Consider the following 20,346-nt stretch of genomic DNA (forward strand, 5'->3'; position numbering starts at 1 on the left):
CAATTTTGAAAAGCTTGCATCAAGCACACTGCTGTTTTCAAGCATATGAACCCATATTAGAACCCCTACATATAATGGCTACACACAGGTTATTGCACAACACCTGTCCTACCTGCTTGAAATTCTGTCAGAAGCATTGATACCCATGTGAAATATGAACAAAATTTTTATCAGGAAGTATTTAATTTGGAAGGAACTATTCCTCTCTTCTCAGGTTCATCATTAATTCAGTGCTCAGAGTACCAGAACTTGTGCATTTCCCCCATATATTATCCTTTCACACAGGAATCCCCAACCTCCTTAGAGAATGAGGTTCATACTGAATCTCAATGCTGCTTTCAAGACACAAATTTGCTATCACAACCTGTAATGTTACTCTGTCTGCCAAGAATTATTTTATACAGCCTCTCCTCCATCATTGTGTGCCATCACTGACTGAAGGCATGTTCTCCAAGACCCCAAGGCAAGTTATAAAGATTCTTGGCACTGATGTCCTAATTGGTGATATATTTGTATTGGCAACCTTCAGTCTCGAAAGACTATGGTATCGCGCTCTGAAAGGTGGTTCTGGCACAGCGTCTAGTGTGGCTGAAAAGGCCAATCCGGGAGTGACAATCCCTTCCACACCGGGAGCAAGTGCAGTCTGTCCCTGGTCTGTCTCCCTGGCTATGGGCCTTCCTTCTTTGCCTCTTTGCCTCAGACTGCTGGCAAAGTGTCTCTTCAAACTGGGAAAGGCCATGCTGCACAGCCTGCCTCCAAGCAGGCCGCTCAGAGGCTAGGGTTTCCCACCTGTTGAGGTCCACTCCAAAGGCCTTCAGATCCCTCTTGCAGATGTCCTTGTATCGCAGCTGTGGTCTACCTGTAGGGCGCTTTCCTTGCATGAGTTCTCCATAGAGGAGAACCTTTGGGATCCGGCCATCATCCATTCTCACGACATGACCAAGCCAACGCAGGCGTCTCTGTTTCAGCAGTGAATACATGCTAGGGATTCCAGCACGTTCCAGGACTGTGTTGTTTGGAACTTTGTCCTGCCAGGTGATGCCGAGGATGCGTCGGAGGCAGCGCATGTGGAAAGCGCTCAGTTTCCTCTCCTGTTGTGAGCGAAGAGTCCATGACTCGCTGCAGTACAGAAGTGTACTCAGGACGCAAGCTCTGTAGACCTGGATCTTGGTATGTTCCGTCAGCTTCTTGTTGGACCAGACTCTCTTTGTGAGTCTGGAAAACGTGGTAGCTGCTTTACCGATGCGCTTGTTTAGCTCGGTATCGAGAGAAAGAGTGTCGGAGATCGTTGAGCCAAGGTACACAAAGTCATGGACAACCTCCAGTTCATGCTCAGAGATTGTAATGCAGGGAGGTGAGTCCACATCCTGAACCATGACCTGTGTTTTCTTCAGGCTGATTGTCAGTCCAAAATCTTGGCAGGCCTTGCTAAAACGATCCATGAGCTGCTGGAGATCTTTGGCAGAGTGGGTAGTGACAGTGATAAAGGGTATCAGAAAGGTATAATAAAAATTTACAAACATGGAGATATAATTTTTTGGGCTAGGAGCATAGATTGTTGCATATTTAGTGGCTATCTTACTCTATTTTCTTAAATGCATTGAAATTTAGCAGTTGCAAACCTGTCTAAACAATATAACCACTCAAGATATACCACAGCCACCCGCCTATAAGTCGATTTCACAGGTAAGTCGAGGGCAGGCTTTGAGCCCCAAATAATGGAATTTTCTATGACCCTCGGATAAGCCAGGGGTTAAACTTAGGGGGGCTCTGACTATAATTTTGTCTGATTTTACCTGAAGCCAGATCCTGAAAAATAACCTTCCAGTAATTGTTACCTAAAAACTGTACAGTTTCTAATTAATTAAAAATACAATAAAAGATCATAAAATGCATTTTTGTTCATTAACTTTTAAAATTCTGGTTTAAACAGTGTCAGAATAAGTGCCTGTAAACAACATACCAGTGGAACCATCAATCAAACCCTTCTTTAAGGTGCCTAGTGTGTTAAGCCAGAGGCTCTACACATAACATGCAACCTAAAACATGTAATTGGGAGTGTGCAATTCAGTTCACAGCAGTTAGATGAGCAACAAGGACTGAGCTGCGCACAGTTGCAACCCTATTTGCTCAGAGGCAGACCCAGTGCTTTCCATGGTGTTATTCTTACGCAATGGTGCATTGCAGCCTGGAACCTTGCTTCAGATGGAAATGAGGATCCCATCTTGGGGTTTTAAAAACCAGACCCCTAAACTTGCTGGTGGGGGGGGGGGGAGGAAATTCTTTGCAAATGACTTGCCAGGAATGTTCAGAGGCAGCAGCAAAAGAAGGAGGCATTTCCCTTCTCCAAACTGGAAGGGAGACAAAGGGGCTTCTGGGAATTGTGGGGAGCCTTTGTGGGAGTATGTGCTGCATTTCATAGCAGCAGCCCATATAGACTACAATCCCCAAAAGTACCTTTACTTCTCTTCTCTTAAATCTCAGGCTCTATTTTTAGGCATAAATTTTTTTACCTATAGGCGAGTATATATGGTAGTTAATTGTAGATTTTTAAGAGCTAGTCCTTCCACCTCCTCACTTTCTAATCAAAGGTAAGTATATTTTATCTTGCAAACTTCAGATACAAGGTGCACTTTTCCAAGTGGCACACAGCTGGTTACTTCTTATTCAAGTCAATGAAAGCATAAGTTTTTTTAAAGTAAGACACTGAAACCGATTTCATTCCACATGATAAAACATTGTTTATGTTCCATATTTTACTTCACAAGCATAGCTCATTTGTCATGTAACTTTACAAATGATTAAATTACTAAAATATTGCACTTACCGATAAGTGCATATTATTGCAATATTAGAACAAAGAGATGTACATCTTTTCTTAAGCCATTTCTGCCCAACATTGCATATGCACAACAGAGATCAAATATGTACACCTGTGGGCTAAGCAGAAATGGGCTTAGACAAGTACTTGTACATCAATTTACATCAATGTCAAAGACCTCAATTCTGTGCACAAATTTTGTATAAAGTACAAAAATGGGGGGGGGGGAACACTAAGATAAGCTTGGTATATACAGTGATACTAAATCACTTACATTTTGAGATATATTGTCTCAATATATTGAAATAACATTAACACTTTGGTCTACATGTTAATTAATGTTAATTAAGCTAGAAGGATGAGCCAGATTTCAGTAGTTGAAGTTTATAATAAGACAGAGAACCTGAGGCAAATCCAATTGTTGACAAAGAACCTACATTCCACTGGCAGCTCAACTACAAATTATTCAGAAGTGTCTTTGATCTTACTTGAAAAATTGCGCTGTGAACTCACAGGCTGCACTTCAATTCCTTGAGATCAAGACGACACTACATCAATGCTATTTTCTTGTTGTTTATCATGCCTTAGTTCTTTGCTAAGTTACCAGTCGGTGAGGAGTAAGATCTTTGTTTTCTTTTTCCTACCAAATGCAGCTTGGAGTAGCTGATTTAAAGCCCAATCCTATCCAACTTTCCAGCACTGGAGTAGCCATCCCATGGGGGTGCGCGCTGCACCCTGCAGTAGTTATTTGTTCCCTTACTTTGGGGCTGCACTGTGCCTGCAGTCGTGCTGGAAAGTAGGATAGGACTGGGCCCTTAACCTCTTCCCCTTCACTGTTATAATTCCCTGCCATTTAAGAATTATTGTTTAAAGTTTCTGTCATAGTGACAGGATTCGATAGTAAAAGACAGAATTAAGTTTCATTATGCTGTAAATTTTTACATTGTGTGCGCCTCTTCCAATGCCACATACTGATGGTCCAATTCTAAACATGTTCACTCATATGTAAATTCCATCAAAGGTTACAGGGCTTGCTTACTAGATGTATGCCTATACCTGCTGAATTCTGAAAAGATTCTTTAAATTCAATAGAAGGACATTGAATTGCATGAACCATTTACAAGCTCAAATGTGCTGGATACTTTGGAATGAAATACAGTATTACCTTAGATACTCACAGGTATCTACTCACAGATATAGTAAATGAAATTTTTGCCAAGTAATCAAGTTCCAATTATCACTTTGCCTTATCTCCAGGTCAATCAGAGGGCAGAGCCTTTCAACTCTGAACAGTTTCCTTTCTTCCCTAAGCTTAGGCAGGCAGCTGGTTAGTTGCTATAGTTTCTTTCTTGGGACATTCCAGTCAAAGTTAACCTTTTATTCCCCTCCGTTCCCTTTTGCTGCTGCAGCCTGATTCCCTTTGCGTTTGGCAGACATCTTTTTTTTCAAAACCAGGATGGGATTCCCTTTCCATTTGAAGCAACAATTCCCAGGCTACAATTCAATGCAGCATTACTTAAGAATAACATCCATGGAAAGCAGTGGGTCTACTTCTGAGTAAAAAGGGTTGCAAATATATGCAGCTGCATCTCTCTGTTGTGAATTGAATTGCACACTCACAGTTATGTGCTATGAGTTGTATGCTGTATGTAGAGCTTCTGGTTTAACACACCAGACACCTTAAAGGTGGATTTGATTCATGGTTCTCCTGCAGTGGTTGCCATCCTTTAACATTTGCATATCTCTTGGCAGCCCATTTCCATAAATTGTACTGTTCATATTAACAAAATGTTTGTAATTAATAATACAAGCCCTTATCTCTTCATGTATTCATCACACTTTCTCTTTTCATCTGTTTGAAGAACAGAAGACTCTGCCTTTGCACTGTTTTGCACCAGAAGTGTGCTGAGAAATTCTGGGTGACTGATCACTTTCCATATTATGTTTCAGCTTTTTTACTGTGCTGGTTTTCAATCACTGGTTCATACATGAATTGATGACCAAAAACTAGCTATTAGTGGGGCTTTCACAGCCAACTAGCTACCTCCCTTCCTGCCTTGCTGATCCTTGCAAGGCATTCCTGTCTTGCAAGGCATTCTGGAGTAGGACCTGCCATTTTTCAAGTACCCCTAAAGGTCCTGTTGAGTGTCCCTGGGAGTACATGAATACCAGGCTGGGAACCACTGATTTACTGGTATGTTGTTTACAGTGCACTTACTCTGATAGTGTTTACAAAAAGGTGGTGAAGAACAGAATTTAAAAAGAATAAAAATGTAAGTTATGATCTTTTACTATGTTTTTAATAAATTAGAGGCTACAGTTCTTAGGTAACAATTAGTGGTAGGTTATTTTTCAGGATCTGGCCTGGGGTAAAATCAGACAAAACTATAGTCAGACACCCACCTAAGTTTAACCCTGACTTATCCAAGGGTCATAGAAAATTCCATGATGGTTGGCTCAAAACCTGCCCTCAACTTATCTGTGGGGTCGACTTATAGGCGAGTGTCTGCGGTGAAAAGGCAGGGGTGAGGAAAGGCTACGGCGTTTCTGCCTCTTCAGCCTAGAAAAGAGGCGCCTGAGGGGGGATATGATTGAGACATACAAAATTATGCATGGGAAGGATAAGGTGGATAGAGATGCTCTTTACACTCTCACATAACACCAGAACCAGAGGACATCCACTAAAATTGAGTGTTGGGAGGGTTAGGACAGACAAAAGAAAGTATTTCTTTACTCAGCATGTGGTTGGTATGTGGAACTCCTTGCCACAGGATGTGGTGACAGCATCTGACCTGGATGCCTTTAAAAGGGAATTGGACAAGTTTCTGGAGGAAAAATCCATTATGGGTTACAAGCCATGACGTGTATGTGCAACCTTCTGATTTTAGAAATGGACTATGTCAGAATGCCAGATGCAAGGGAGGGAAGCAGGATGCAGGTCTCTTGTTATCTGGTGTGCTCCCTGGGGCATTTGGTGGGCTGCTGTGAGATACAGGAAGCTGGACTAGATGGGCCTATGGCCTGATCCAGTGGGGCTGTTCTTATGACTAATTTCCAGGTGCATGTAGGCCTCTATTTCCAGGTGCATGTAGGACGATAACCTAGCATGTAAAAGCAGCACTTGTCATTCCTATTTCTTCTAGGACAACCAACTTCAAATCCTAGGATTGCGGCAGTGTTTCATAAGCAGGGGCCAATAACCTGTGTACCCATTAAGTGCCAGTTGTTCAAGATAAGTTTTTTCCCCCCTAAAGAGACTTGCTTTCAACTACTGCGTCTCAAAGGCAAGCTAATTCATTTTGTAGGGGAAAAAAAACATTTACCCATTATGAGGAAAAATCTCTCCAGATAACTCAAAACACAGAGTGACAGTCCTCTTACTCCAACACCATAAAAAACGAAACCAGTGCTTCTCAACATTTGTCTCCTGCCATACCACTTTGCATGGTCCACCTACTGGAAGTATCACTGGAAGTTACTGGCAATTATGTCATCACCAGTTACTTCCAGATTGGGAGGCCAGGTATGATGCAGTGGTAAGATGCTTACGGTGGATAGAAGGGCTTTTTCAAGCACATGAAAAGTGGGCGGTAGAGCTATGACCACTGCTTGTTGCATTGTGTTGCTGATCTCGCTGCCAGGTGACAGGGGTCTGGGGCACCTCAAGTACCACCAGTGGTACAATTACCACTGGTTCAGAAACACTGATCTAAACAGCTTGCCAGGTATATTTGTTCTGAATTACTATGGCGTGTATTTATCCATAGTAAATACAGTTTGTCCTCTCCAACAAAGGAGATAAACAATCTTTACCATATTGTCAATGGCCAGAATGAGCTTGAGATTTTGTGGTCAATTAATATGGAACCACGTAACAGAATAAGCTTGACTGGGATTAGAATAGCAAGTTGCATATTTGGTAGGCAGCCAGATTGGGGGGGGGGAGAGAAAAAGTATGGAATTTTGGACAGAAACTGTTCCATGGCAGTTGGAATGGACTGTTATGAAGAAAGAAAACACCACTGACAGCAAGAGCAGAGCTTCCTATAGAGAAAGGAAGGAAGGACAAAAGATGTGAACCTACAACAATATACAAAATTAGAGAGCTGCACACAAAGTGAAACACAAAACTGGGGCAAAAGTCATCAGCTAAACCTAATGAAATGTAAGTATAGTATTGTGTGTCAAAAATGGAAAAAAAATCCAATGAACCAGTGCTTTTAATAATACAAAAATTCAGGTTCTAGTTATATTTACTCCTCTGCAAAAGCTGTAGGCTTGGTGTTAATGTAACTCAGGCAGCTATTAGTACAAGTCCCCAGCCCAGATACCCCAGTTACAATTACCCCAGAAAGCAACTGCAAGTGAAAATGCAATAGACAGCATGAAGGCTTTTCACATCAAGCTTTTTCACACTTATGAACAGCCCAATGCATGTTTACAGAAGAGTCCTTTATTCAACAGAACGTTTTCCCAGTTAAGTCTGAAAAAGATAACAACCTAAGAGCCATGAGCTGATAAATATTTTAAGAAATAGATTAGTTAAGCTTTTCTTCATAACTATGGTGGTAGACAATCTCTCTTACTGTAATTTAGGAAACTTTTTTTAAGCATACTTTACAAGCGTTCCTGAGAAGCAATATGGAATGGTAGTGTCTGTTGGGTATACCATAGTACACATGAACTTGGATGAACAACGGAACAGCCAATACAGTTCAGCCTCTAATTTGCAGATCCTACATACAGGTGGGACCTCAGTATCCACTGATTTCGTATCCACAGATTTGACTCACCACTGATAGCGAAGTTCACCTTTAAATGCCTTGCAACAAGGAAAAAAGTGTCAAAATCAAATTTCTTACCTTTAAGAAAATGCTGTTAAATATTATTTCAATCCAATACATTCCATTATTCCCTCCCTCTAGTGGTCAAATGTGGTACAGCGTTTATTCTGGGGGTGTCAGTCATAAGACACCTCAAGAAGCAATATCTTTGGCCCCTGATATATTTAGGCTCTCTCATATCTTGAAATTATGAACAAGATTTGCACATTTTCTCTTCTGTCATTTGCAGCTAATGAGTTTCTATATGAAAGCAAAGTGCTTATTTCTGGTTATCATCTGCTTAATGATGTCATTTCCTGCTTAATGATGCCATTTCTGGCCCTCAGCAGGTGCCATGAATGCTATTCAGCTCACTATATGAAATGAGTTTGATACCCCTGGTCTATACCAATGCATTCTAGGGTGACAACAGAGGAGCAAGAAACCTGGAAGTAGGTCTTTAAAGCTTTTCTTCCACAGATTTTTTTTTTACCCACTGGGGGTTCCAGAACAGAACCCCAGTGGATAATGAAGCATGACCTGCAGTCAACTAGTTCTCAACTTCTTTTGGAGTAACTGCTCTACTCATGTTCTACCCTCCTCCTGCAGAACAGCTGCTTCTCCCAGGGTAAACAAGCCTCTGCTCCCCATTAAGAATCTAAATATTTGTGACTGCCAGCTATAGTGAGGATAAAGAAGGGTCTACACTACAGCAGTAGCTTGTCCTCCTCAGTGGTTTAACAAGACAGTTAAGTTAGTTAACCAAACTATATATGCTTCTGCCTCTTTCTGACTGAATTCCAAAATGAGCAGAGGGGAATGCCTATGCACCAAAACTTGTTAGACACTTCAATATCCATGGATGCTATACCCACAACAGCACATTAGGAAAGCTTAGCCTACCATGCTTACTATGGTTGTCTGAAGTGATAACTGAACTCAGGGACACAGCCTCTGTCATAAAACATCACCACCACCCAAACATTCTTTACCAGGGGAGAATCTTATCCTAAGCACAACCATATTCAAAAAATAAGCAAGTCAGAATGTATTGTTTTTGAAATTAAAAACTTCAATTTTAGTGCTTCATAATTTGAATTGTAATTTAAAACGTAACCTGGGTTAAATGTCACAATAGAGCAAAATACCACTGTAAAATTTATGCACAGGTGTAATTGTCTGGAAAGTACCATACAGGCCTCATACTGCTATGATGTCATTATAATTCTTCAGGAGTAATTATTGCTCCCTAACTAGGAATAACTACCATGAAAGTCTGCAGTAATTTATCTAACACCAAGTGTTTAAAGAACCAGTCAAGTTATTATCTTTAAGAATCTGTACCAACCTACTATCTTATAAACAGATTTATCACAACTCCAAGAGCTCCACTACATTAAACAGACCCTGATACCACAAATGTAGATTGCAAGTCATATGAATAAGACTTGTTACATAGTTTAGTTCATATAACCCTGTTTTGATTAGATGCAAGTAGTTTGTTGAGTAGCAGGATATAATTTTCGAGGTTAAGGCTATGCATTCTTATTCAGAATTCTTAAAGTTATGCTACAAGATGCCAACCTAACAGATACATCCTGCAACAAGACTCAATGTGAGGAAGCTATCCTGAACCACTGTATAAGAATCACCAACTTAAAGTGTGTGTGTAATCTGACAAATCATAGGAGAATATTTTCAGTTATCTTGAACAGAAAAATATTTTCAGTTATCTTGTAGTGGTATTATCCCCCATTATATCCCTGAATTTAAAACTGAAATGAAAGAAATGACAGGCTTATATGGAAGAAAAGTATGCATTTTAACATTTTTTGTATGGCGAGATTTACACAGAAATAGCCTGATTAAAGATAGTGGCAACTCCTAAGCTGTTTTAGCACTTCAACCACCAACATTACTGCTTTAAGAATAATTAAAGAATTGTAGAGAGCAGCCTGATTTGCTATGTGCTTTTAAAAGCAGGAGATATTAGCACTGCAGTTCATATGCTGCAAAGCCTGAATATTCAGTTAAAGCAGGGGTGTCAAACGTAAGGCCCGGGTGCCAGATGCGGTCCAGAGAAGCTTTTTGTCTGGCCCTCAGACTTTCACATCTGCTGAGCAGTGCTGAGATGTAACCGCTGAAAGGGCAGTCTACATGAAAATTGAGCTCTCCCATATCTTGAAATATGATCAAGATTTGTGTATTTTCTCTTCTGTCATTTGCAGCTAATGAGTTCCTAAGTGAGAAAAGGTGCTTATTTTTTGTTATGACCTGTTTAATGACATCATTTCCTGCCTAATGACATCACTTCTGGCCCTCAGCAGGCATAATGAATGCTATTCAGCCCTCAATACCCGAGTTAAAGGAATCTCAGAGCAGTACTGATGGTCTATTACAGGGGTGTCAAACTCATTTCATACCTAGGGCCGAATGGCATTCATGCCTGCTGAGGGCCAGAAGTGATGTCATTAGGCAGGAAATGATGTCATTAAACAAGTCATAACAAAAAATAAGCACTTTTTCTCACTTAGGAATTCATTAACTACAAATGACAGAAAACATGCAAATCATGATCATATTTCAAGATATGGGAGAGCCCAATTTTTGTGGGCTGCCCCTTTAGCAGCTACACCTCAGCACTGCTTGCAGCTGAGAGCCTGAGGGCCGGATAAAAAGCTTCCATGGGCCACATCCGGCCCCCGGGCCGTATGTTTGACAACCCCAGTCTACTACTACATATTCCAACTCCTAAACAATAAAGATAGCAAAAGTAGCAATGTCTGGAAAATGTGCTCAATTGTAAGTAAGAAAACCTTCTCATGAGGTTGACCCTATTCAAATCAATTCTTGCAAGCATGAAGGCTATAGACTTTCACCACATGTACTTGACAGGACTACATACACACCCAAAATTAGGATTACTTTCAGCTAAGGCAGTATCTTATGCATATGTAAGTCGGAGATACATTCATAGGACCAAGCTACAATTACATCTAATGAACACAATGCAATCTACTCCTTACTGCATAGAGACCTGCTTGCTTCCCTAGATGCAATATTCAAAATTATGCTTCCCTGGCACAATGACATTCTATCAATGATACCATCTTGCTGAATAAAATGCACATTGTGGGACTACTACATGCAATACTAGCACAAATGCTTCACTTATTTAAGATGCAGATGTAATAAAGTCAGTTACAAATTTTAAGAGGACTCCTACATCACTACAGACCACAGTTCCTTAAAACATAATGCTTCCTACAAGAATATAAGAAAAGCCCGGCTGAATCACGCCAAAAGCCCATCTTGTCCAGCCTCCTGTATCTCACAGTGGTCCACCAGATGCCCTAGGGAGCAAACAAGAGATCTTGGATCCTGTTGCCCTCCCTCGCATCTGGCATTCTGAGGTAGCCTATGCACACTTAATGAGAGTAAACCCCATATAACACAATAGGACTTACTTCCTTGTAAGCACACAATACTTCAAGCTGCATCCTAGTAAGCATAAAGATATTTAACCCATATTATGCATGCTCATACAGTATCATAAACTGAGTAGAGGAACTCCATATGTCAGCAGGATGGCAGAAGCTACTAACAGAATGGTAACCAATGTTGTACAAAGAAATATCAAGAATAAAGTAGATGAACTGGCCAAAAAGCAAATTAAAGGTACTGTTTAGCACTGGGGAAGTCCAACAGTTTTGTTTTGTAATATATCTTTTAAATTATGCTATAAATAAGTCTGTGGAAAAACCACAACACATTCATTCAGAAAAAAAGTTAATGATAACACATTGAGAAAAATTACAAGTATGCTGCTAAGCAGTGTTCCAACTCAGTTTTTATTTTTCATATATATAGAGAGAGAATGTGTGTACTAAATAATACAGTTTTAGTTTATTCTGTTTACATAAGGGATATTAAACACCTTCCACTTAGAGGCTCACACACAAAATTAGTTGCCTGCGTCCACACAAAGCTTCAAAGACATTTTGCTTACAAGAATCAAACACAATGCATTCCAAACCATTCCCACACAACCAACATCATCACATCACAGTTCAGTAGCATGACGACTGCATCAATAAATACATTTTTTACCCTTTCTCAAATTAATGTCCGTGAGTTATAGGTATTTGAGTTAGCTTGCACTGAAAATAATGCAACAAAAGTTTTTTTTAAAGAACAAACCCAAGGTGTTCTTTAAAAAATGATGTTAATTGAAAGAAAAAATCCTTTGTTGTAAAAAAAGAGGAAGACAAAAAACTGAGATTCTTACATAGATGTACATGGTTGCCAGTGGTACTTGGATTAGTTTGCAATTAAAGCAACAAACGTTAAAAAAAATCAAGCTTTTATTTTAAAAATGAAGTTAAAGAAAAAATCCTTTGTTGTAAAAAAAAACACAAAAAAAACAGGAGGAAGACCAAAACCTGAGATTCTTACATAGAGGTATAAGGTTGTCAGTGGTACATGAATTGGCTTGCAATTAAAAATAAAGCAACAAACGTTTAGAAAAAGCCCAAGGTTTTCTTTGAAAAATGAAGTTATTTTAAAGAAAAAATCCTCTGATGCAAAGAAAAAAAGGAAAAATAAGGATACCCCACTGAGGGAGACCAAAAAATGAGATTTGCACATAGATGGACAGGATTGCCAGTGGTACTTGAATTAGCTTGCAGTTTAAAAATAAAGCAACAAAAGTTTTTTTAAAACAAAAAAAATCCCAAGGTTTTCTTATAAAAATGAAGTTACTTTATAGAAAAACATCCTTTGTTTTTTTAAAAAAAGAGGAAGACCAAAAAATGAGATTCTTACATAGATGCACAAGACTGTCAGAGGTACTTCAATTAGCTTTAATTAAAATAAAGCAACAAAAGTTTTAAAAAAAGATTTTCTTTTAAAAATGAAGTTATTTTAAAGGGGAAAAAATCCTTTGTTGTTAAAAAAAAAAGGGGGGGTATAAGGATACACCACTGAGGAAGACCAAAGAGTCTGACACAGATGGAGAAGGTTGCCAGTGGTGCAAGTTGAAGCATCAGCTTTAAAAATAAGATATATATAGAAGAGGTCCCTGGAAATGAAAAATAAAACAGGAATTAAGTCCCCAGAGTGCCCAGTGCTGGAGATGATGGCTGTGGCTGCCCATCCTGCATGAGGTGGGGGTGTGAGTGAGAAGAGGGAGGGGAAGGCTGGGGGGGCATATAGCAGCAATAGCTTAAAGAAAAATTAAGGGGGTGCAGCCAAAAAATGAAGGGGGAGGAGGCAGGAGCCCCTCCAGAAGCCTCCCTCTCACCCCACTGTGGCGACTGGCACTCCAGTTGCCCAGGCTGGGTGGAGACCCGCGAAGAGGCGGAAGGGGAGGAGGCTGGAGGGAGAGGAGCCAGTCAGACGTGAGGCGGGGGAAGCGGGAGGGGGAGGGGCAGCAGCACCGCCCCTCCCCCACACAGCGAGGGCGGCGGTTGCTGTGACTCCGCCCTCCTCCCTTCCAACGGTCACGCAACCTCTCAAGGGCGAGGGAGCTGCGGCGGCGCCCCCTCCCCCACCCAGCACGCGCCTAACGTGAACTCTTCGCTGCTGCTGTAGCCGCCGGCTCCCCTGCGCGCGCGCCCCGCGGTGTGCGTGCGCGCGCGCCACCCCCCCCCAGCCCCATGCTGAGCCTGACTTCGCTGACAGCTCCCCCCCATCACCCACACGGGCACAAAATGGGGCTGCTCTTTTCCGTGGGCGCCGCCATTTTGTGAAGCGCTGCTGCGAGGCGGCTGTTGGGTGCCGCGCCGCCGCCGCCACTGCAGCAGCAGCAGCTTCGGTCTCAGGGCGGCAGCGGCAGCAAACGAGCCAGCCAGGCAGGCGCGCTGGAGTGGCTTTCCGGGGTCCGTCTGTGTGCAGTGCTTGAATAAAATGACCCCCCTCTCCAGGGAATCCCCAGCTGACGGTTACGTAAGGGAGACGGTGCGCCATGGCTGAGCGGCTCGGAGCATGGCAGCGCTGCTGCTACGCAACTCCACGCCGCACTCGCCTTGCCTCTGCTGCTCCCCCCCTCACACACACACGCCTCTGGTGCTCTCTCTCTTACACACACACACACTTACTTACTTGCCTCCTCTATTCCCTTACACACACACCTCTTGTGCTCTTACACACACACACACACTTGCCTATGGTGCGCATGCGCTCTCTCACGCGCAATTGCCTCTTGTACTCCCTCACATACACACACACATTTGCCTCTTGTGCTCACACACACTTGCCATTGCTGCTCTCTCTCTCACACACACACACACTTTCCTCTTGTGCTCACACACACTTGTCTTTGCTGTTCCCTCACACACACACACACACTCTTGCCTCTGGTGCTCCCTCACTCTCACACACACACCTCTTGTACTCTCTCTCTCTCTCTCTCACACACACACTTGCCCCTGCTGCTCCCTCACACACTCTCTCACAGGGCTCCTCATAAACTGAGGGAACTGACTTGCTCACCTTTTGCCAAGTGCCAGTCACTGGTGGGAGGGAAGGAGGAGATCCCTTGTTTCAGAGTCACTTGAGGACTGTTTACAACTCTCCCTCCTCAGTGTCGGTCAAGGAAGCGGTGCCTGCCTGTGAGGCTCTGAAAACTCGCCCCTCTTGCACTGCTGTGGAGATATTTCTGACGGTACTACTAGTACTGCACTCCACGTGGCAAAAGAAAGTGAGAGCCCTGTGTCAGTCAGGAAGGTTGAGGCTGCAGTGCTATTTTACCTCAGAGCAAGGCCCACTAAACACAGTGAAATTTACTTCTGAGTAAACATGCTGTTGGAGGAGTGAAATGTCTGGAACTTTTTCACCTTTGAGGCTGCAATCCTATCCCACGCTTATTTGGGAGTAAATCCCATTGATTATAATGGACTCACTTCTGAGTATACATATATAGGATTGGACTCTATGGCTGCAATCCTATCCCACACTTAACTTTGGGAGTAAGCCCCATTGACTATAATGGGACTCACTTCTAAGAAGACATGCTTAGGATTGGGCTCTTAGGCTCCAGTGCTCTATGCACTACCTCAGACCAAGCCCCATTAAACACAGTGGAATTTACTTCTAAGTAAATGTGTTGTTGGGGGAATGAGATGTCTGGAACTTTTTTACCTTTGAGGCTGCAATCCTATCCACACTTACCTGGGAGTAAGCCCCATGGACTGTAATGGGACTCACTTCTGAGTAGACATGCATAGGATTGGGCTCTGAAATTGCCCACAAGAACCCAGGGCAGAAGATTAAAAAAAATGCTGAGAAATAATCCCAAACAGGGATTTTCGCCCTCTTCTCAATAATGAATATGACCGAGAGGGCAGATCTTAACCAAGGATCTTAATTCATCTCTATCTCTCAGTATTCAAGCTTGAAACTGCAATCCAGCTTGAAAGAAAAAATAAAAACACACCATAATCTTAGATTTTAATTTCCTGAAGTAATTTAGTACATGGTATAAGGGGAATATAGATTTCCTTGACAGACTCGCAAGAGACCATAATGTGTCATCGATTTTTAAACAGAACTTTTACTAAGTTTAGTTATGAGGTCTAAAAATTGATAATATGAAGATATAGAACTGGGGTTTCCAGTTTATTGCATGAGAAAGAAAGGTGACCTTTGTCCTGAGTTTCAAATAGCAAGATATTTACCTAGGTGAATAAAGTGTTCACCTTTTCAAATATATATATATATATATATATATATATATATATATATATATATATATATATATAGGTGTCAATGACAAACGTTACCACACCCTCATCTAGAATGCTATTTATTTTGTGGCTATATATACCACTCTATTTTCAATAGGAAAAGAGCCATGATTAAGAAACATGCATTCATTTGAATTCCCAAAGATAGCAAAGTGCTTATCTGAAAGTTCCATTTACTTTGAGGCTGGGATCTCTTCTGATGTAGATGAGTGAGATTGTCTTTTCCCCCAACACCCCAGTGGGAAGCAAAAGAAAGGTTTGAATACTGGTATATATACCAGTTTGAATACTGGTTGAATACTGGTATATGTAGGTTTATAACTGGGTCTTGAGAGTTAGGATTGTGATGACCTATTTTTTTGTCTTTTCTACCACCTATACTTAGGTTTTGATCACACACTTACTAGGGTGTGAGCCACCCCACTAAATAAAAGGGAACTTCTGAGTAATTATCCATACAGTTGAGTTGTTAGGACAGTAAATATTGGGGTGTCCTGTAAGTCAGGTCATCACACATTCTGGAAACCACTCCTCTACAAACTCTGTCAAGTAAATGGGGACATCAAATTTTTTGAAATTTTATGACATCAAATTTTATGAAATCCCAACCCTTTCTACCTGGTCTTGAATCTCCATAACATTGCTAACACCTGCACACACACAGTTCACTCCCATTCCTAGCAGCCACATGCTAGCCCATTCATTAGGCCAACTGAAGAATTGCTGTCCTTTTCACAGTCCAGTTCTATGCATGTTTCCTAAGAAGTTCCATTGTGTTCCATGGGGCTTGTTCCCAGATAAGTGTGTGTAGGATTGCAGCCTTTGAGATTTTAGCAGGACCTTGATTGTTTCTGTTACTAGCAAGACTTGCAAAATAGTTGGACTCTTCTTTCCACTAGTGTGCCGTACTCTCTGCCAGATTTTATATACTGTTTGAATATGTATACAAATGCTGTAAAATATATTTACAGTACTTGTTAATATATATAAGGTATAGACGAGTCAGGTATGATTCCGAGCAGCAAATTTACTTAGCAAGTATGTTTTCCCTGTATAGATCATTCCTTGCTCAGTAAAACTATGTTTGTGTATTGTATAACATTGCATCTAATTTATATAGTGCCTTTCAAGGTTTTAATGTTTCACATACATTATCTTAGGCTGCACCCTACCTACCTGAGAGTAAACCCTATTGAATACAATAGGACTTATTTCTGAGTAAACATGTATAGACCTGCCATGTTTAATGACTTACAACATTCTTGGAGGGTAGGCCAGTACTATTGTAGATGGGAATTTCAGTCTGTTGGAGCTGAGAAAACTGATGCTCCAGGTGAACAACTAGTGGGTTCATGACTGAGGTGACATTTGAACTGGAAAGACTTCCCAGCTGAACTTTTAGACAATATGCTATACCAGTGTGTGTGTGTGTGTGTGTGTGTGTGTGTGTCTGTCTCTCTCTCTCTCTCTCTCTCTCTCTCTCACACACACACACACACACACACACACACACACACAGGGAGGGGGGAGGGAACAATCGCTAAACAGATGTGGTTATAATTATATTCAAATATTAAATATGTATATTATTAGCATATCTTTAGAAATCATTTCATTCATCAACATTTTCATGTCTTATTCCAAATCACCTGGGGTTGTAGGGTTGGGAATTGTTATAAAATTACTGCAGTTGTGATGTTAAAATATAAAAATTATACTCATACATGTAAAATTCTATATGGTACCTGTAAAAAAAATAGGATTTTTCAGTTTAGATGTGGAAAGGTTTTCAAAATTAAAATCCTCAAAGGATTGTTTTCTATTTTAAAAAATCACCCATAATTCAGCTAACTTTCTTAATCCCTGACTCTTTTTATCTCCTCCAGTGAACCTGGAAAGTACTGTACTTCGTCTCTGGAAAGTTTGGGAAGACTGGAACATTTCCTCTGCCCCTAACCCTGGAACAACCGGTAGTAGCCGTCTTCCCCCCCCCCTTCCTTCGCTCCGTCTGCCTTTTCTCTTTCCGCCCGGCTTTGTGTGAAGTTTGCGGCACATTGCAGATGAGCCCTTAGCCGCGAGAGAAGCCTATTGTTCCCCGCCAGGAACTGCTTGCTGGCAGTGCTGGCTTTTGCCATTTCAGAGCTGCCTTTTGCAGTGCCTCGGCCGGCCTCTGGGGTTCGCTGTGTTGCGCTCTCGCCCAGGCAGCAGCACGGCGGCCTCAGATCTTTTTGTCTGAGAGAGAAGAGAAGTGAATTCTGCCGCCGCCGCCGTACAGTGTGTGTGTGTGTGTGTGTGTGAGAGAGAGCGAGAGAGCGAGAGGGGAGATTTCATGGAGCCTCGTCTGTAATACACACACACACACTGTCAGTACCTCACTCCAGCCTTCCCAACCCCCACCCTACCACAACACTAACCCAATTCATTGTGTGATCCAGCAGCACCATGTTGAGTCTCATGTGCAGGCTGGATCGGTTGGGTTGGTGGTGCTGAGAGAGGCAGGCAGCGGCGGCAGCAGCAAGAATTGCCGAGAGGTGCCCCTCTCCCTCCCCTTGTGCTGTGTGGAGACAGGACTCGCAATTGCCACTCGCTCTGGGCTCCCTTATTCCTTTTAAACTTTTCTTTCTTTCTTTTCCGAAACAAGCCCCTCTCCATGGCTGATCCCTGGCCGAGCACAGGAACCTGGGTCTCTTAAAGGCGAGGAGGAGCCGCGGATTGTTGTTGTTTTTCTATTGGATTTTGCTTTCTTTGGTAAGGCGACAAAACCCCCCGAACCTTTTTTAAAAGATCCTACAAAAATATGGCAAATTCGACTGGTAAAAACCAACCAGACCAGCGGAGAAAGGGAATCGCTTTCCTGGACGAGCTGCGGCAGTTTCACCACAGCAGAGGGTGAGGAAAATGGGGAGATGGAAGGGGATGGTGAGGGGGGGAGGCTGTTTAAACCGACCGATTTTAACTTCCAGCCCCTTCCCTGAAGGGCGAGACGGCCCCCTGCGAGGGGAGAAAAGGGGGGCCGAGTTGACAAGTTGTTTTTTGTGTGTGTGTGTCTTTTGGCAGGTCTCCTTTTAAGAAGATCCCTGTGGTGGGTGGGAAGGAGCTGGATCTTCATGCTCTCTACACCCGAGTCACCACTTTAGGCGGATTTGGGAAGGTGAGTGGAAGTTTTAATTCGGCTTTCCCTCCCACTGGCCTCTTCCCGAAACTCTCTTCTGACCCGAGGGGGCCGAGGGGGTCGGCGGGGGGGTCGGGAACCGTCCTTTTTTCGAGCCGGATCAGGCGGGGGGGGGAAGTGGAAGGAGGAAGCAGGCAAGGCAGGTTGGTGGCTTGGCCTTGTTGGCGGAGAGCTGAAGGGGGGAGTCCGGGGGTGTCGAGTACACCCGTCCCCTGCCCCCCAGTGCCCCTTCCCCCGATTTTGGGCCGATTCCCCCCTTTTCCTGGGAGAAGGAGAGTGGCAAAGGCGGTGTGTGAGGCAGTTTCTTCCTCTTGTGGCTGCCGCTCTGTGTGTGTGTGTGTCTCTCGCGCACAGAAAGAGAGAGGAGAGTCTGAGTGCAGTTTTAGTGCAACTCAAAATTAGCGGGCATGTTTAACATCGATAATCGGCACGGAGCATGGGCTCGGAAATGTTCCTCGCTGCCGTGGGGGGGACCAGGCGCTGCCCTCGGAGCCCTTCCCGGGGAGAAATAACAAAAGGGGCAGCCAAGACGGTGTGTAATCAAATAGCCATCTTTAGGCTTCAAGGCTAGGGACAGAAATGTAGGCCTCAAAAGAAAGGCCTCTCTGTGTCTGTACAGCTCGCGGAGGGGGAGGCTCAGCGGGCCGGTTCCCCTGCACCCCCCAGCCGGCGGGGGCGGCCCCCACCAGACTTTCTTGGCTCATTTCAACTTCTTTGGGCTTTTACGGACCGCGGGAGGATTTAAAAGCAGGCGACAGAGGGACTCCCGATTGGTTATTGTCCAGGCAGTGAAGACAAAAACAAACCCTCCACACCGAATAAAACCCCCTCTCTTTCTCGCTCCCCGATAAAATAAATGTTGTAAAATACGAGGGGAGGAGCAAGATCGTATCGCCGGTGACTGTCAGTAAGAAACAGGGATCCCGGGTCCAATCGAAATGGGTCTGTATCTGCCATCAGATTTATTTAGTATTTCATGGCAGCCCTTCTGCTGGTCGCGATCAACGACGTTGTGTATGTGTTTGTGCATCTGTGTGTGTTGTTTTTGACAGGTATCTGAGAAGAATCAATGGGGAGAAATTGCAGAAGAGTTTAACTTTCCCAGAAGTTGTTCTAACGCTGCCTTCGCTTTAAAACAGTATTACTTGCGGTAAGTGTTGATGAGGGCTGTTGCAGTGGTACTGATGAGCAAAGGGATGGCATTTGGAGGTTTTTAGGATGCAAAAGCATAAGGATTGTCGTCCACCTCACAAAAAGCATTTTAAATTCCTGTTGTGTGTCTGTGGTCAGTTGAACGTGACTTTTTCTTTTTGTTTATGGCTCTGATGTTTTTGGGTTGTTTGATATTTTGCTTTTGCCAGCTTTATACATTGGACATCTGGAAGTTTATAAATAGTAGGGTGAGAAGCTTTTTATTGATTATTTACAATTGATATCACTGTAAGGCTGGTTCTCTTAAACAAATTAGTGTAGTTCTAGCAACCAATGAAAGGGGAATAATTTAAGAACTACTTACTACTTTTTGGAGATGGACTGCGAATTTTATTTTAATATTATTTTTAATTAAAGCTTCCAGTGTTCAAATTCCTTGTTATTAAAATGACACTTTCACACAAGGCATGTTTTACATATAACAGGGTTGTGGTATTTTTTTAAAATTAATATTTTGCTTTTCATAAATGATAACTGAAATCTAATTTCCTGACAATCTGTGGGAATTCTAATTAATGATTGGCTTTATAGACTCTCTACTTGAGGGTCTAGATTTCTTAATTTGAAAGCTGT

At 42.5% G+C, this 20,346-nt stretch overlaps 1 protein-coding gene and 1 long non-coding RNA gene across 2 annotated transcripts in view; one reads left to right on the top strand and one right to left on the bottom strand.

Annotated features, from left to right (window-relative positions):
• The window catches only part of LOC136657518 (uncharacterized), a 55,307-nt gene extending 41,037 nt beyond the window's left edge, over positions 1-14,270 (bottom strand). The window contains exon 1 of the long non-coding RNA XR_010794760.1: positions 14,137-14,270. This is a non-coding gene — a long non-coding RNA (uncharacterized lncRNA). The remainder of the gene's footprint in view (positions 1-14,136) is intronic.
• A 3,019-nt stretch (positions 14,271-17,289) lies between these two features.
• ARID2 (AT-rich interaction domain 2) overlaps positions 17,290-20,346 on the top strand; it is a 145,253-nt gene continuing 142,196 nt past the window's right edge. Inside the window, exons 1-4 of the mRNA XM_066634426.1 lie at positions 17,290-17,359; positions 18,031-18,278; positions 18,447-18,540; positions 19,614-19,711. Of these exons, the coding sequence (XP_066490523.1) occupies positions 18,187-18,278; positions 18,447-18,540; positions 19,614-19,711 (284 nt within the window). The 5' untranslated portion in view covers positions 17,290-17,359; positions 18,031-18,186. The remainder of the gene's footprint in view (positions 17,360-18,030; positions 18,279-18,446; positions 18,541-19,613; positions 19,712-20,346) is intronic.

Source organism: Tiliqua scincoides, chromosome 7 (assembly GCF_035046505.1).
Source record: "Tiliqua scincoides isolate rTilSci1 chromosome 7, rTilSci1.hap2, whole genome shotgun sequence".
Lineage (NCBI taxonomy): Eukaryota > Metazoa > Chordata > Lepidosauria > Squamata > Scincidae > Tiliqua > Tiliqua scincoides.